The sequence below is a fragment of the Erythrolamprus reginae genome, chromosome 1, assembly GCF_031021105.1.
Source record: "Erythrolamprus reginae isolate rEryReg1 chromosome 1, rEryReg1.hap1, whole genome shotgun sequence".
Taxonomy (NCBI): Eukaryota; Metazoa; Chordata; class Lepidosauria; order Squamata; family Dipsadidae; genus Erythrolamprus; species Erythrolamprus reginae.
This window is the reverse complement of record NC_091950.1, coordinates 15,258,425-15,277,118: the sequence shown is the minus strand read 5'-3', so window position 1 is coordinate 15,277,118 and position 18,694 is coordinate 15,258,425. Positions and strand designations below refer to the sequence as shown.

General features: G+C 48.1%; 1 protein-coding gene across 7 annotated transcripts in view; it reads right to left on the bottom strand.

The window, feature by feature from the left end:
* The window catches only part of STK11 (serine/threonine kinase 11), a 138,175-nt gene that overhangs the window by 15,688 nt on the left and 103,793 nt on the right, over nucleotides 1-18,694 (bottom strand). The window contains exon 11 of one of the 7 annotated variants that reach the window (XM_070745114.1): nucleotides 16,816-17,065. The exons of the other annotated variants lie outside the window; for them this stretch is intronic. Within the exon in view, the coding sequence (XP_070601215.1) occupies nucleotides 16,878-17,065 (188 nt within the window). The 3' untranslated portion in view covers nucleotides 16,816-16,877. Of the gene's footprint in view, nucleotides 1-16,815; nucleotides 17,066-18,694 lie in introns of those variants that run through there. 7 annotated transcript variants of the gene reach the window in all.

The window sequence follows — 18,694 nt, the reverse complement described above, 5'->3', positions numbered from 1 at the left end:
TTTCTGTAGCCTTGTCATAAAAGCTGGTTGGGGTTTTTTTGGCTTCCCATTCTGGGGTTGTTGTTTTTTAAACCCCTCTGATTCACTCAGGATGGGTCCTTGTGAGCCTGGCATGACGATGATGTCTTAACTCGCGGCTTTTAAGAGGGTGGCGGTGGGAGTTCATTTGCGTCCTCCAGCAAAATCAGACATCATCGCATCGTGTCTTTCTCTTTCGGCTGAGTCACTGGACTTGAAAAGACCCGGCTCACGTCCCTGCTATTTTCTCTCCGCATGAAAATTACCTCGGCAGGATCGGCTCAAAAGGGGGGAGGGGGGGAGGAGGACAAAGTGCTGACGGGTTGTGGGGACGGAGAGTCCGAGCAAGGACCAAAGCAGGACTTCTGCATCGTTCGGGGTGGGGGGGGGGCAGGATCTCTTCCGGGGGTTGCTGAGCTAAGCAACTGTCTTCCAGGAATCCTTGCTTGCGAAATGTTTAAAAGCCTTCTGGAGGCAGCCAAAGAGTGACCCCGAAACGTGGGTTCCTTTGATGGAATGGGGCTGGCGGAAAATGAATCTCGGCTTTTTTTCCAACATATACACTCACTCACTCACTCACTCACACACACACACACGCACAAATCAGAACTACAGTGGTGCCTCTACCTAAGAACGCCTCTACTTACGAACTTTTCTAGATAAGAACCGGGTGTTCAAGATTTTTTTTGCCTCTTCTCAAGAACTACTTTCCACTTACAAACCCGAGCCTCTGAAACGGTAAACGTAAAAGGTGGGGAGAAGTCTCCATGGGGCCTCTCTAGGAATCTCCTGGGAGGAAACTGATTTGGGAAAGGCGGGGAGAAGCCTCCGTGAGGCCTCTTTAGGAATCTCCTGGGAGGAAACAGGGCTGGAAAAGGCAGGGAGAAGCCTCTGTGGGGCCTCTTTAGGAATGTCCTGGGAGGAAACAGGGCCGGAAAAGGCGGGGAGAAGCCTCCGTGGGGCCTCTCTAGGAATCTCCTGAGAGGGAAACAGGGCCGGAAAAGGCGAAGAGAAGTCTCCGTGGGGCCTCTCTAGGAATCTCCTGGGAGGAAACAGGGACGGAAAAGGCAAAGAGAAGTCTCCGTGGGGTCTCTCTAGGAATCTCCTAGGAGGAAACAGGGCCGGAAAAGGCGGGGAGAAGCCTCCGTGGGGCCTCTCTAGGAATCTCTTGGGAGGAAACAGGGTTGGAAAAGGCAGGGAGAAGCCTCTGTGGGGCCTCTCTAGGAATCTCCTGGGAGGAAACAGAGCCGGGAAAGGCGGGGAGAAGCCTCTGTGGGGCCTCTTTAGGAATCTCCTGGGAGGAAACAGGACCAAAAAAGGCAGTGAGAAGCCTCCGTGGGGCCTCTCTAGGAATCTCCTGGGAGGAAACAGGGCCTCCACCCTCCCTGTGGTTTCCCCAATCACACACATTATTTGCTTTTACATTGATTCCTATGGGAAAAATTGCTTCTTCTTACAAACATTTCTACTTAAGAACCTGGTCACGGAAGGAATTAAGTTCGTAAGTAGAGGCACCACTGTATGTGCTTTATAATCACAGGCAGTTGGGCAAGATTATGCTCAACATCTCACACTGTCCAAGGTCATTGGAAGGATGTTGCTGGACACTTAAAAAAAAGGGGGGGGGATTCACCAACGCCTGCAGAACTGGGTTCAAAGATTTGTGCATGCCGTTGATGGTTTCTGATCTGATTACGTGCATACATATGCCATTATATTTTATTGATTTATATCTCACCTCTATTATTGTTACAAGTAACTAAGGCGGAGCTGGACATATCCAACACACCTTTGTCTCTCGTTTTCCCCCACAACAATCATGTGAGGGGAGTTGGGCTGATAGGGATTGGGAGGAGGAAGAGGAAGGAGAAGGATGTGTGTAGGATTTCCTGCCTAAGCAGAGGGTTGGAGTAGAAGACCTCCAAGGTCCCTTCCGACTTTGCTATTCTATTCTAAGATGGAAGGAGGAGGTGGAGGAAGGAGGAGGAACAACAAGAAGAGGAAGACAAAGAAGAAGACGACGAAGAAGAAGAAGAGGAGGAGGAGGAGGAAGAAAAAGAAGACAAAGAGGGCAAAAAAAAGTAGGAGGAGCAGCAGTAGTAGCAGCAGCAGCAACCAGCATAAGGGGATTGGAAACTATAACATACAAAGAGCGGTTGCAGGAACTGGGCATGACCAGTCTGGCGAAGAGAAGGACCAGGGGAGACATGAGAGCAGTCTTCCAATACTTGGGGGGCTGCCACAGAGAAGTGTGGGGGGGGGGTCAGGCTGTTTTCCAAAGCACCTGAAGGGCAGACAAGGAATAACGGATGGAAGCCGACCAAGGAGAGATTCAACCTGGAAATAAGGAGGAACTTTTCTGATGGTGAGAGGGATCAACCCGTGGAACAGAAGTTGCCTGCAGAGGTTGTGAGACCTCAGCACTTGAGACTTAAGAAGGGAGACTGGACTGCCATTTGTCTGAAATGGTGTAGGGACTCTTGCTTAAGCTGGGGGCTGGACTAGATGACCTACAAGGTCCCCTGCAACTCTGGGAAACTGAGAAGAAGAAGAAGAAGAAGAGGAGGAGGAGGAGGAGAAAGATGAGGAGGAAGAGGAAGATGAGGAAGAGGAAGAAGAGGGGGAAGAGGAAGATGAGGAGGAGGAAGCGAGGAGGTGGAGGAGGAAGAGGAAGAAGGAGGAGGAAGAGGAAGAAGAGAAAGATGAGGAGGAAGAAGAGGAAGATGAGGAAGAGGAAGAAGAAGAGGGGGAAGAGGAAGATGAGGAGGAGGAAGAGAGGAGGAGGTGGAGGAGGAAAAGGAAGAAGGAGGAAGAGGAGGAGGAAGAGGAAGAAGAAGAGGGGGAAGAGGAAGATGAGGAGGAGGAAGAGAGGAGGAGGTGGAGGAGGAGGTGGAGGAGGAAAAGGAAGAAGGAGGAAGAGGAGGAGGAAGAGGAAGAAGAGGAGGGGGAAGAGGAAGATGAGGAAGAGGAAGAAGAGGAGGAGGGGGAGGGGAGGAGGAGGAGGAAGAAGAGGAAGAAGTTGAGAGGGAAGAGGAAGAGCAGCAGATTGGGCAAAAATAAAATCTAATTTGGACCAAGCTTTGATTATTTTCCTCTTACTCGTCCATTCAACAACCGACCCTCCCTGCTACATTAACATTTTCAGTACCATCAGTACCATTTTGGAGGAGGGTGGGGCTAATCCAAAGCTTTGAGGGGTGAAGGCTCTGTCCTGCCCCCCCCCCAGGAGAAACGGAGAGGGAGAGGTCCTGGAGGAAGGCTTCCCTGGACCGATCCACCCCTACCCACCCAGGATGGGGAGACCGGAGATTCACAACGCCCATCCGGAAACATCAATCCAGCGGTTTGCAGCCTCCGGCCAAGGAACCTAATTTCTGAATCATCATTTCAGGGACGAGATGAAAAAGAGGAGCAGCTCTCTCCTGAATCCCCCCCTCCCTCTCTCCTTCCTCTCATCAATGGGAGGCTTAAAAATGCCACCCCCACAACATCCCGAGTCCACCTCCGCTGGTGACTCAACGCTCTTCTCTCTTCCCCCCGCAAACCCTTGTTCTCCTCCTTACGCAGCGGAGGCTGCCTGCTGTACACGCGCTCTTGCAGAGAAAGCGATTGTGCGCCGGGTGGGTGGGTGGGTGAGTGGGTGGAGGGAAAATCTCGTCGTTCGAAGAGCGCCTGATGCCTGCCTGTGGGGAGATTTTTGGAGGAGGGAGGGAAGCTCACGTCGCCATCAAGTGCGCCACCAACAACAGCACCAGGATCATAGAAACATAGAAACATAGAAGACTGACGGCAGAAAAAGACCTCATGGTCCATCTAGTCTGCCCTTATACTATTTTCTGTATTTTATCTTACAATGGATCTATGTTTATCCCAGGCATGTTTAAATTCAGTTACTGTGGATTTCCCAACCACGTCTGCTGGAAGTTTGTTCCAAGGATCTACTACTCTTTGAGTAAAATAATATTTTCTCATGTTGCTTTTGATCTTTCCCCCAGCTAACTTCAGATTGTGTCCCCTTGTTCTTGTGTTCACTTTCCTATTAAAAACACTTCCCTCCTGAACCTTATTTACATAGAAACATAGAAGACTGACGGCAGAAAAAGACCTCATGGTCCATCTAGTCTGCCCTTATACTATTTCTTGTATTTTATCTTAGGATGGATATATGTTGATCCCAGGCATGTTTAAATTCAGTTGCTGTGGATTTACCTACCACGTCTGCTGGAAGTTTGTTCCAAGGATCTACTACTCTTTCAGTAAAATAATATTTTCTCATGTTGCTCTTGATCTTTCCCCCCAGCTAACTTCAGATTGTGTCCCCTTGTTCTTGTGTTCACTTTCCTATTAAAAACACTTCCCTCCTGGACCTTATTTAACCCTTTAACATATTTAAATGTTTCGATCATGTCCCCCCTTTTCCTTCTGTCCTCCCGACTATACAGATTGAGTTCATTAAGTCTTTCCTGATACATTTTATACTTAAGACCTTCCACCATTCTTGTAGCCCGTCTTTGGACCCGTTCAATTTTGTCAATATCTTTTTGTAGGCGAGGTCTCCAGAACTGAACAAAGTATTCCAAATGTGGAATACTTCCATATAGAATTCCAGCATTCTATATAGCAGGATCATAATCTCCCTCTTCCTGCTTGTTATACCTTTAGTGGAATACTTCCATATAGGAATACTTCCATATAGAATTCCAGCATTCTATATAGCAGGATCATAATCTCCCTCTTCCTGCTTGTTATACCTTTAGCTATGCAGCCAAGCATCCTACTTGCTTTCCCTACCGCCTGACTGCACTGTTCACCCATTTTGAGACTGTCAGAAATCACTACCCCTAAATCCTTCTCTTCTGAAGTATTTGCTAACACAGAACTGCCAATACAATACTCAGATTGAGGATTCCTTTTCCCCAAGTGCATTATTTTACATTTGGAAACATTAAACTGCAGTTTCCATTGCTTTGACCATTTATCTAGTAAAGCTCAATCATTTACCATATTACAGACGCCTCCAGGAACATCAACCCTATTGCACACTTTAGAGCAGTGTTTCCCAACCTTTTTTGAGCCGCGGCACATTATTCATATTTTCAAAATCCTGGGGAACATTGAACGAGGGGAGCGCTAAGGAAAAGTTTGGACAAAAAAAAAATCTCTCTCTTCCTCCCTTTTGCTCTATTTCTCCCTCTTTCTCTTCCTTCCTTCCCTTCTTTCTCTCTCTCCATCCCTCTTTCTTTTTTTCCTCTTTTTTCCTCTCTTTCTCTCTCCCTTGCTCTCTCGCTGTCTCTCTTGCTATGTCTCTTTCTTTCTCTCTCTCTCTGCCTCTCTTGCTATGTCTCTCTTTCTCTCTCTCTTTCTCTGCCTCTCTTGCTATGTCTCTCTTTCTCTCTCTCTCTCTTGCTATGTCTCTCTTTCTCTCTCTCTCTGCCTCTCTTGCTATGTCACAAAGAATGAAGCTCTCCTTTTTCCTGCCTTCCTTCTTTGGGGCCCAGCAGGAGAGCGCCGGAAACAGCGGCATCGGGCAGGAGCCGGGGGACAGCTGCGAGTGGGAGCTCCAGGTCGGAGGCACCGGCAGCGCCCCGCCCAGCTGGAGCTTCCCTAGGAGCTTCGCGGCACCCCTGACCGTGTCTCGCGGCACACTAGTATGCTGCGGCACACCTGTTGGGAAACGCTGCACTAAGCCATCCCAGAAAGATGACTGTCCAGTCTCTGTTTGAAGACCTCCAGTGAAGGCGAGCCCACCACCTCCTGTGGCAAGCCATTCCATGGTTTATCACCCTTACCGTTAGAAAGTTTTTTCTGATCTCTCATCTAGATCTACTCCCTTGCAGTTTCATTGCATTGTTTCTAGTCCTTCCAAGTGCTAATGAGAACAATGCTGATCCCTCTGCTCTGTGACAGCTTTTTAGATATTTGTAGACAGCTATCAAGTCTCCTCTCAGTCTTCTCCCTAGATCCTTTAACTGTTCTTCATAGGACGTGGTTTCCAGACCACTCACCATCCTTGTAACTCTCCTTTGAACTTGCTCTAGTTTATCAATGTCCTTTTTAAATTGCCCACCCCCAGAACTGAACACAGTATTCTAAGTGTGGTCGTACCAAAGTACTGTAGAGAGGAATAGTTACTTCACATGAGCGAGATTCTATGCTCCTCTTGATGCATCCAAGGATTGTGTCTGCCTTTTTTGCAGCTGCTTCACACTGTCGACTCATGTTTAATCTGTGATCTACCAATACACCCAGGTCCTTCTCACCTGTGCTGCTGCTCAGACATATTTCTCCCATTCTCTATATGTGCTGTTTTCATTATTTTTGCCCAGATGTAGGATCTTTCATTTCTCTGTTAAATACCATTCTGTTAGTTTCAGCCCATTGTTCAAGCCTGTCTAGATCTTTTTGAATCCTATCGCTATCTTGTTTAGTATTAGCAACACCGCCTAGCTTTGTGTCATCAGCAAATTTGATACGTTTACCTTCAATTCCTTCATCTAGATCATTTATAAATATGTTAAATAGCACTGGGCCTAGGATAGACCCTTGTGGTACTCCCCTTGAAACATTCTTCCAATTGGATGTGCAACCGTTTATTACCACTCTTTGAGTACAATCACTAAGCCAGTTTTGAATCCATCTAACTGTTCTTTTGTCAACCCAATACTTGACCATTTTTTCAATAAGGATGGAATGAGATACAGTGATACCTCGTCTTACGAACCCCTCTTTGTACGAACTTTTCATGATACAAACCCAGTGTGTAAGATTGTTTTGCCTCTTATTCTGAACTATTTTCACCTTACGAACCCGAGCAGCCGCCCCCGGGATGCCCCAAAACGCTGGGATTTCCCTGAGGCTCCTCTTCCTGGGATTCCCTTCATTTTTGCCAGCGCTGCTTTGAATCCCAGCGACAAACTCCCTCCCCCCTTCCAAACTGCATGGGGAAAAGACTCATGGAGCTCAAGAGAGGAGAAAGGTGTGGGGGAAATGAGCAGAACTGGGTGGGCAAAAACGGGAGGGACCCATGGAGCTCAAGAGAGGAGAAAGGTGTGGGTGAAATGAGCAGAACGGGGTGGGCAAAAACGGGAGGGACACATGGAGCTCAAGAGAGGAGAAAGGTGTGGGGGAAATGAGCAGAACGGGGTGGGCAAAAACAGGAGGGACTCATGGAGCTCAAGAGAGGAGAAAGGTGTGGGGGAAATGAGCAGAACGGGGTGGGCAAAAACAGGAGGGACTCATGGAGCTCAAGAGAGGAGAAAGGTGTGGGGGAAATGAGCAGAACGGGGTGGGCAAAAACGGGAGGGACCCATGGAGCTCAAGAGAGGAGAAAGGTGTGGGGGAAATGAGCAGAACGGGGTGGGCAAAAACGGGAGGGACACATGGAGCTCAAGAGAGGAGAAAGGTGTGGGGGAAATGAGCAGAACGGGGTGGGCAAAAACGGGAGGGACACATGGAGCTCAAGAGAGGAGAAAGGTGTGGGGGAAAATGAGCAGAACGGGGTGGGCAAAAACAGGAGGGACTCATGGAGCTCAAGAGAGGAGAAAGGTGTGGGGGAAATGAGCAGAACGGGGTGGGCAAAAATGGGAGGGACACATGGAGCTCAAGAGAGGAGAAAGGTGAGGGTGAAATGAGCAGAACGGGGTGGGCAAAAACAGGAGGGACTCATGGAGCTCAAGAGAGGAGAAAGGTGTGGGGGAAATGAGCAGAACGGGGTGGGCAAAAACGGGAGGGACACATGGAGCTCAAGAGAGGAGAAAGGTGAGGGTGAAATGAGCAGAACGGGGTGGGCAAAAACGGGAGGGACACATGGAGCTCAAGAGAGGAGAAAGGTGTGGGGGAAATGAGCAGAACGGGGTGGGCAAAAACGGGAGGGACACATGGAGCTCAAGAGAGGAGAAAGGTGTGGGGGAAATGAGCAGAACGGGGTGGGCAAAAACGGGAGGGACACATGGAGCTCAAGAGAGGAGAAAGGTGAGGGTGAAATGAGCAGAACGGGGTGGGCAAAAACGGGAGGGACACATGGAGCTCAAGAGAGGAGAAAGGTGTGGGGGAAATGAGCAGAACGGGGTGGGCAAAAACAGGAGGGACTCATGGAGCTCAAGAGAGGAGAAAGGTGTGGGGGAAATGAGCAGAACGGGGTGGGCAAAAACGGGAGGGACACATGGAGCTCAAGAGAGGAGAAAGGTGAGGGTGAAATGAGCAGAACGGGGTGGGCAAAAACGGGAGGGACACATGGAGCTCAAGAGAGGAGAAAGGTGAGGGTGAAATGAGCAGAACGGGGTGGGCAAAAACAGGAGGGACTCATGGAGCTCAAGAGAGGAGAAAGGTGTGGGGGAAATGAGCAGAACGGGGTGGGCAAAAACGGGAGGGACACATGGAGCTCAAGAGAGGAGAAAGGTGAGGGTGAAATGAGCAGAACGGGGTGGGCAAAAACGGGAGGGACACATGGAGCTCAAGAGAGGAGAAAGGTGTGGGGAAAATGAGCAGAACGGGGTGGGCAAAAACGGGAGGGACACATGGAGCTCAAGAGAGGAGAAAGGTGTGGGGGAAATGAGCAGAACGGGGTGGGCAAAAACGGGAGGGACACATGGAGCTCAAGAGAGGAGAAAGGTGAGGGTGAAATGAGCAGAACGGGGTGGGCAAAAACGGGAGGGACACATGGAGCTCAAGAGAGGAGAAAGGTGTGGGGGAAATGAGCAGAACGGGGTGGGCAAAAACAGGAGGGACTCATGGAGCTCAAGAGAGGAGAAAGGTGTGGGGGAAATGAGCAGAACGGGGTGGGCAAAAACGGGAGGGACACATGGAGCTCAAGAGAGGAGAAAGGTGAGGGTGAAATGAGCAGAACGGGGTGGGCAAAAACGGGAGGGACACATGGAGCTCAAGAGAGGAGAAAGGTGAGGGTGAAATGAGCAGAACGGGGTGGGCAAAAACGGGAGGGACACATGGAGCTCAAGAGAGGAGAAAGGTGAGGGTGAAATGAGCAGAACGGGGTGGGCAAAAACGGGAGGGACACATGGAGCTCAAGAGAGGAGAAAGGTGAGGGTGAAATGAGCAGAACGGGGTGGGCAAAAACGGGAGGGACACATGGAGCTCAAGAGAGGAGAAAGGTGTGGGGGAAATGAGCAGAACGGGGTGGGCAAAAACAGGAGGGACTCATGGAGCTCAAGAGAGGAGAAAGGTGTGGGGGAAATGAGCAGAACGGGGTGGGCAAAAACGGGAGGGACACATGGAGCTCAAGAGAGGAGAAAGGTGTGGGGGAAATGAGCAGAACGGGGTGGGCAAAAACGGGAGGGACACATGGAGCTCAAGAGAGGAGAAAGGTGTGGGGGAAATGAGCAGAACGGGGTGGGCAAAAACGGGAGGGACACATGGAGCTCAAGAGAGGAGAAAGGTGTGGGGGAAATGAGCAGAACGGGGTGGGCAAAAACGGGAGGGACACATGGAGCTCAAGAGAGGAGAAAGGTGTGGGGGAAATGAGCAGAACGGGGTGGGCAAAAACAGGAGGGACTCATGGAGCTCAAGAGAGGAGAAAGGTGTGGGGGAAATGAGCAGAACGGGGTGGGCAAAAACGGGAGGGAAAGACCCATGGAGCTCAAGAGAGGCTCTTTTCGCCTTGCTTCGTTGTGACTGCCACCTCTTGCCACCTCTCGCTGTCCCTCCCCCCACTCCGTTCGCCTCAGCTTCGTCTGCCCGCCGGGTTTTTTTTTTTAAAGCTTTAATGTTTTGGATTCTCCTAATGGGCTTGCACGCATTATTGGCTTTTCCATTGATTCCTATGGGAAACATTGTTTCATCTTACGAACTTTTCACCTTACGAACCTCGTCCTGGAACCAATTAAGTTTGTAAGATGAGGTATTACTGTACTTCGTCAAATGCTTTAATGAAGTCAAGATATACCACCTCTACTGCATTTCCCTGATCAATCCATTTGGTTGATCCACTTAACAACTGCAGTGATTCACAACTGTATAGCAAGGAAGGTCACGAAATGGGTCAAAGCTCACTTCACTGCCTTGCTTTGCAATGGAAAGTTTGGGCTCAGTTGTGGTTAAAAGTACCAGTATAAAGAAAGAGCAACCACACTCCTCACTAACATTGATGATGTTACCTAGTTGGGTAATGAAACATCCCATCTGCAAGCAAACAAACAACCAAGCTGGATGTTTAGCAATGTTACCAAACTTAAAAGAGGATTTTTTTCACCCCTTGAGAATTTCTTTCTTATTAGTCACGTTCCGATTCGCTTGGCATAACGGGGGAATTCTGATGCACGTTCAAATTTTAATTCTTTGCCCTTCTGGGGCCTAATTAATTCTGAATTAATCCTCACGAGCCCACATGATTAATCTTCCCTCCTGCAAATGTCGTTTTTGTATGCTCCAACTCGATTGCAATGAAAAGGGGTTTTTCCCCATGCAGAACTACAGGCGGCAGACGTCAAGCTGGGCCTTAAGGGGACAAATGACTCCCACCTTTATAACTTAATGTGGCTGCAAGAAGCTAGAAACGGCTACCTAACCCTTTACAATCAGAAGGAAGCAAGGCAAGGAACCAAGCTAGCCTTCTTCCATGTTAAATCACATTGCGATAACATAGTAGCTGGTTTCCCTTACACAAACAGCACTGAAGTTTTAGTTGCAACAGCTTTGGCATAACGCCTTGTCCAGTCAGTGAAGCAGTGGAAGTGATGTGCCGGTGTCTGGAGGCTGTTGGGGTCTGGATGGGTGTCAACAGACTCAAACTCAACCCTGATAAGACGGAGTGGCTGTGGGTTTTGCCTCCCAGGGACAACTCCATCTGTCTGTCCATTACCCTGGGGGGGGAGAATCATTAACCCCCTCAGAGGGTCCGAACCTGTCCGTCCTCCTCGATCCACAGCTCACATTAGAGAAACATCTTTCAGCTGTGACGAGGGGGCCGTTTGCCCAGGTTCACCTGGTGAACCAGTTGCGGCCCTATTTGGACCGGGACTCACTGCTCACAGTCACTCATGCCCTCATCACCTCGAGGCTCGACTACTGTAACGCTCTCTACATGGAGCTACCTTTGAAAAGTGTTCGGAAACTTCAGATCGTGCAGAATGCAGCTGCGAGTGCTATCATAGGCCTTCCTAAATATGTCCATGTCACACCAACACTCCGCAGTCTGCATTGGTTGCCGATCGGTTTCCGGTCACAATTCAAAGTGTTGGTTATGACCTATAAAGCCCTTCATGGCATTGGACCAGAATATCTCCAGGACTGTCTTCTGCCGCACGAATCCCAGCGACCAGTAAGGTCCCACAGAGTTGCCCTTCTCTGGGTCCCGTCGACTAAACAATGTCGTTTGCGGGACCCAGGGGAAGTGCCTTCTCTCCCGACCCTGTACCTCTGCAATAAACATAGTCCTGTGTAGGATATAGACAAGGGAAGGCAAGCTCCTTCAGGATCAGCCAGCCTGCTGAAATACTATTTACTAATAGTGTTTCTTTTGTATTACACAGAACATACTTGCATCATATAGATAAAATCTAGGTAACGGTCTTAATTAGGTATATCTATCTTTTTCCCCTGTTATGTCCGAAAACTCTGATCTTTATTCCCCAAATTTCCTACCACTTATATACTTAATATTAAGAGCCTTCTCTGTGGGGGGGCCGGCCCTCTGGAATCAACCCTCACCCTTGTTATACCTCTAGCTATGCAGCCAAGCATCCTACTTGCTTTCCCTACCGCCTGACTGCACTGTTCACCCATTTTGAGACTGTCAGAAATCACTACCCCTAAATCCTTCTCTTCTGAAGTTTTTGCTAACACAGAACTGCCAATGCAATACTCAGATTGAGGATTCCTTTTCCCCAAGTGCATTATTTTACATTTGGAAACATTAAACTGCAGTTTCCATTGCTTTGACCACTTATCTAGTAAAGCTAAATCATTTACCAGGAAGGTCTAGGTCAGTGATGGCGAACCTTTCTTTCCTCGGGTGCCAAAAGAGCGTGCATGTGTGCTACTGTGCATGCACGAGTGTCGACACCCATAATTCAATGCCTGGGGAGGGCAAAAACAGCTTTCCCCACCCGCTAGAGGCCCTCTGTAGGCCGGAAACGGCATGTTTCCCAACTTCTGGTGGTCCATTAGGCTTGTGTTTCACTCTCCCTGGGCTCCAAAGGTTTTCCTGGAGCCAGGGGAGCCAAAAAATGCCCTCTGTGAGCCAAAAATCAGCTAGCCAGCACACACATGCAAGTTGGAGCTGAGCTAGGGCAATGGCTGGCGTGCCAGCAGATATGGCTCTATGTGCCACCTGTGGCTCCCGTGCCATAGGTTCACCATCACTGGCTTAGGTGCAATCCCACTTGAATTCTGTTAACTCTTACCTAAGACCAATTTGATGCTGATGGCTGACCAAACGCTTTATGTACAGGCATGAGCAATAAAGGACTTTAACTTAATATGCAGCGTCTTGGTTCTTTCAGCCTACCAGAGTGGCACCACGGCCTGCAAAATTTGCACCAGCTCATTCAATGGGCCAAAACATTTCAGTTGTGTGTTTCTTGGAGATTAGGATCTCATCGTTCTTCCAATCCCTCTTAAATGCGCGGATGAGTGAAATGGGGACTTCTTTAGAAACATAGAAATCTGATGGCAGAAAAAGACCTCATGGTCCACCTAGTCTGCCCTTATACTATTTTCTGTATTTTATCTTAGGATGGATATATGTTTATCCCAGGCATCTTTAAATTCAGTTACTGTGGATTTATCTACCACGTCTGCTGGAAGTTTGTTCCAAGGATCTACTACTCTTTCAGTAAAATAATATTTTCTCATGTTGCTCTTGATCTTTCCCCCAACTAACTTCAGATTGTGTCCCCTTGTTCTTGTGTTCACTTTCCTATTAAAAACACTTCCCTCCTGGACCTTATTTAACCCTTTAATATATTTAAATGTTTCGATCATGTCCCCCCTTTTCCTTCTGTCCTCCAGACTATACAGATTGAGTTCATGAAGTCTTTCCTGATACGTTTTATGCTTAAGACCTTCCACCATTCTTGTAGCCCGTCTTTGGACCCGTTCAATTTTGTCAATATCTTTTTGTAAGTGAGGTCTCCAGAACTGAACACAGTACAGTATTCCAAATGTGGTCTCACCAGCATTCTATATAGTGGGATCATAATCGCCCTCTTCCTGCTTGTTATACCTCTAGCTATGCAGCCAAGCAGGAAGAGGGAGATTATGATCCCACTATATAGTGGGATCATACTCCCCAGATCTAGTCCTGCCTTTTCTTGATCCCACCCATCAAAGATCTGGAAAAATATATCCTGTTCCTTTAACTTCCCCATCATATTTTCCATGGTTGGATCACTTCCCTTTAAACCTGCCCCACTTTACCCTTGTTCTTATGAAAACGGGATCTTTGGATAGCAATGCAGAATTGTCCTGATTAGTATTAAAAAAAAATGCTCCCGATAATTACCCCAAAGGTGTGGGTTTTTTTCAAAAGGCAATGGGACTTTGTTTTTCCTTGAAGATGTTTCATTTCCGATCCAAGAAGCTTCTTCAGTTCTGAAAGGAAAAGCAAGTCCAGTTGCCTTTTGAGAAAGCACCTTTGTGACCAAGAAGCTCCAGAGATGTCTCTCTCTATACAGTGTTCCCTCGATTTTCGCGGGTTCGAACTTCGCGAAAAGTCTATACCACGGTTTTTCAAAAATATTAATTAAAAAATACTTCGTGGTTCCCCCCCCCCATACCACGGTTTTTCCCGCCCGATGACGTCATATGTCATTGCCAAACTTTCGTCCGCCTTTAATAATTTTTTAAAAAAATAAACTTTAATAAATAAACATGGTGAGTAATAATCTAAACGGTTGCTAAGGGAATGGGAAATGGTAATTTAGGGGTTTAAAGTGTTAAAGGAAGGCTTGGGATACTGTTCATAGCCAAAAATGGTGTATTTACTTCCGTATCTCTACTTCGCGGAAATTCGACTTTCGCGGGTGGTCTTGGAACGCATCCCCCGCGAAAATTGAGGGAACACTGTATATATATATATATATGAAGATGCTTTAGGTGCTGACATTAGAATGATCTACCAACATCTTTCTACAGTTTAGGATAGAAACATAGAAACATAGAAGTCTGACGGCAGAAAAAGACCTCATGGTCCATCTAGTCTGCCCTTATACTATTTTCTGTATTTTATCTTAGGATGGATATATGTTTATCCCAGGCATGTTTAAATTCAGTTACTGTGGATTTATCTACCACATCTGCTGGAAGTTTGTTCCAAGGATCTACTACTCTTTCAGTAAAATAATATTTTCTCATGTTGCTTTTCATCTTTCCCCCAACTAACTTCAGATTGTGTCCCCTTGTCCTTGTGTTCACTTTCCTATTAAAAACACTTCCCTCCTGGACCTTATTTAACCCTTTAATATATTTAAATGTTTCGATCATGTCTCCCCTATTCCTTCTGTCCTCCAGACTATACAGATGGAGTTCATTAAGTCTTTCCTGATACGTTTTATGCTTAAGACCTTCCACCGTTCTTGTAGCCCGTCTTTGGACCCGTTCAATTTTGTCAATATCTTTTTGTAGGTGAGGTCTCCAGAACTGAACACAGTATTCCAAATGTGGTCTCACCAGCATTCTATATAGCGGGATCATAATCTCCCTCTTCCTGCTTGTTATACCTCTAGCTATGCAGCCAAGCATCCTACTTGCTTTCCCTTCCGATAGAGATGTCTTCCCTTCCTATAACTGCAGGAATTCTTTTTTAAATGGATAAAAGAATGTGGGGGTTTTTTGGGGAGGGGTAGCCATTTTTTCTTGTATCCTCCATTAGACTGCCCTCCCCCAAAGTGTGTCTTTAAGTTCTTTGTTACTCGAACTAAGCTTCTGGATGGGGAACAAGTTATTGTCACTGAATATAAAATCCCGCCCCTGCTATCTCTGGGAAGAGTTTTCAAGATAATTGATCTGCACTCAACTGAAAAAGCTTATGAAATGAAAGGCAGGGTTTAAAAAATTACGAGAAGAGAAAAAGTCTTTATTTTGCTCTTCGAAACAAAGCTGACTTTACCAGGTCAGGAAAGGTTGTTCTTTTAAAAAAACCACACACCCAACTTTTCTCAAAAATCCTTAACAAAACAGGAACACAATAGAAGGCAAGAGATGTGTGGTTGTGTAGGTGGGATGGGAGAACTTTTAAGAGGCATTCAAGCAGCAAGAGAGGCTTGCGTAAATCATCTTCTTTCCCCTTAATGGCACATCAAGCCCACTGACTGACAGTTCCCAAACCGGCTTTGAACAGAGGCTGTCGGCATAAAGCAGCAGATAATAGCAGCGATTAATGCTGCCACAATCATTTGTTGGGCCCACAAGGGGAACCGCACTCGTCTCCCTGCAATGGGCAAGGCTGAGAGAGGCAGAAGCTGTGCTGCGGCAACCTTTGTGAGATTGGGGGGGAAACAGGTCTGAAGTACAGCCTTTTTTTTAAAAAAAAAAAAAGCACACACACAATTCAGTGTCGGCCATTAGATTTAGAGCAAGGGGTCTCCAACCTTGGCAGCTTTTAGGACTTCAACTCCCAGAGATCCTCAGCCCAGCGCAGCAAAAGCGAAACTGGCTGAGGAACTCTGGGAGTTGAAGTCCACAAGTTTGAAAAGCTGCCATGGATGGAGACCCCTGATTTAGAGCAGCCTTGGCAACTTTGATAGGTGGACTTCAACTCCCAGAGTTGCTGGCTGGGGAATTCTGGGAGTTGAAGTCCACCTGTCGTAAAATTCTCAAGGTTGAGAGATACTTGGTTAGAACGCGACCCTCAATCCCGAGAGGTCCAGAGGGCACCAGGTTGGGGGAAAGGGTGTTGTGATGCCCTCCCCTGCTTTGGCAGGTAAGGCAATCAAACTATCTTGCCTCACTTAACTCCTAATATCTTCTGATGACCAGTTAAAGAAGCAGCAAGGGACCTCGTATGTGTGTGTTTTGCTCCTGTGGAACCCGTCCAGCTAGCAACTGGACAAGGCCCCCACCCCAAACTCAGCTTCCTCTAAACCAAGCTTGCCAAATTGGATGATGTTTGGGATCGGTGGCCACTGGTTGGGGAGCGTACGCCAGTGTTTCCCAACCTTGGCAACTTGAAGATATTTGGACTTCAACTCCCAGAATTCCCCAGCCAGCATTCGCTGGCTGGGGAATTCTGGGAGTTGAAGTCCAAATATCTTCAAGTTGCCAAGGTTGGGAAACACTGGCGTACACAACCCAGAGTAAAAGAGGTGGCATAGGAAGGGAGAAAGAAGAGACAAATGAGGGAGCCCGCTGCTGTCCAAGGCCGCCTCACCATTCAACCAACGGAGCTGCTTGGCAACTCTTTCAAAACGGGAGGTTTTCAGGACCTCCTTAGAAAACGGAACAACCAACAATAACAAAAAGCCCACGTAGGTTCTGCATTTTCTCCTTACTGGTTACGCAAGGGGAGAGCGTTGGTTTCTGAGTTTCAGGGTTATTATACAGCCCTGGGTCTTGGGCTCCCAACTCTGTTGGGAACAGGTTTGAGGACTGGCCTTCTGTCTTTGTCAAGCATACCAAGGAGGTCAGCGTTGTGCCCTTACCTTTTCCTGGAAAAAACAAAAGACGGGGAGTTGCCGGGCCAAGAAAGTGTGCCCGGGGACCTGGGCAGATGGCAAGGGAGGCTGTGAGGCATAACTGGGGTTCAGGAAGACAGGGGAGGGAAAGGATTAAAAACTCCCAGTGCCCGATTAAACAGGGCGGTGGATCCCTCCCTGTGCCACTGAAGGCCGTGGCACGGATGCCCCATCGCAGGAAAAGAGCCCGAGGTAAGTTTGGCTGTGCACCCCCCACCCAGGCCCCCAACGGTTCTAGTTGGAAGAGAAACAAGCTGTCCTGGAATCGTCCTGCTCTCTCGGGACCTCTAAGCTAAGCTTCTCACTCCTTCCTTCCTCCGCGCCGGGCAGCTGGTCGCAGTCTCCGAACAAGAACGTAAGCAATCCTTCCTGCTCTGCGCTGCTGTTCTCTTCCTCCTCTCTAAGCCCTGCCTCGTATTCACCTGGGGAAAGGTAACAGGGGAGCCATCAGCAGGGAGGGGAAAGGAGACACAGGCAGAGTAGGCTTAAGGCAGGGCTCGCGGGGGACCCCCGACAGGAGGCACCCCATTTCTTTGTATCCCAGCTTTATTTATTTTATTTCTTTCACATATAGCTGACATATCCAACACACTTTACTCCTATTTCCCCCACGACAGTGAGTTGGGCTGATTGATTCAAAGTCCTTTAGGCTTTCATGCCTAAAGGAGCGCTAGAATTCACCGTGACCTGGCGACTGGCCCACCCGCACAGTTTTCACGCCTAAGGCGCAGTGGTGGGCTACCAAAATATTTACTACCACACTGTGGGCGTGGCTTATGCATTTTGTTTCAACATCTTTCAGTGCAAATTGGGTGCTCTGGGGTGGAGCTCCAAATTTTGCTACCGGAACTGAGTTCCTGACTGTTCCTGTAGGAGCCCATCACTGCTAAGGCGGGATTAGAACTTAACATGACCCTGCGATTGGCTCGAAGTCACCCAGCCAGCTTTCCTATACAGGATGAGACTCATCATAACCCTGTGATTGGCCCAAAGTCACCCAGCCAGCTTTCCTATACAGGATGAGACTCATCATAACCCTGTGATTGGCCCAAAGTCACCCAGCCAGCTTTCCTATACAGGATGAGACTCATCATAACCCTGTGATTGGCCCAAAGTCACCCAGCGGCTTTCATGCCTAAGGCAGAACTCAAAGCTCCCTGTCTCCTGGTGATTGGCCCAAAGTCCCCCAGATGGTTTTTTTTATCTCTAACGCAGGACTAGAATTCACCATCTCTCGCTGGTGCCTTAACCACTAGGCCAAGCTGTCCCTCCTTTCTGGGTGTGTCTGGGTGTTCATATATTATCTGTGGGGTGCGATGAGAGGCAGAGGAAGGAGCCTGCATGGGAATCCAAGGGAAGGATGTGGTCTTCAGGAGGGGGGATTGTCTTTGAAAGCAGGTTTGTAGAGGCTGTGCCCACTCTTGTTGTGAGCAATGCTCATGTGTCAGAAGTTAAGAGGGTAAGGGTGAAAAAGATGAAGGTATGTGCTTGCAAGTCAATATTCTGCTTAGCGAAGATGGCAAAACTATGGCATGGAGGGCACACAAGTTGCCCTATGTCATCTCCAGCACACATTAGCCAGCTGGTTTTGGGCCATTTTGCCCTCCGGAGGCTTCAAGGAAGCTTCCCTGAACACTCCCGAGTGCGAAAAACAGCACAAGGGACAAATTGGAAATCCATTTTTTCGAACTTCTGGTTTACCTGTATGGCTGTTTTTTCAGTGTGGCCTTTGCGCATGTGCGGGGGCGTGGGATTGTGTACATGGACAGGAGCAGTGCGGGCATGTGGGCGCATGCCTGGTGGGGAGGAAAATGGCTGTGGGCACATGTCTGTGTGTAGCACATGCACACACTCCCTTTTGGCACATGCCTTCACTGCCCGTCATCTGTCCCATGGTGGTTCAAAGTGTGCTGGCAATGGCTGGCTGGGGATCAATTTTGGGAATTAAAGTGCACGCATCTTCCAGCTGTGAAGGTTGAGAAACCTTGGCTTAAAGCATCATCTTTCACACGATGGCCGGTTTTCTAATACAGCATCTTATAACTTGATCG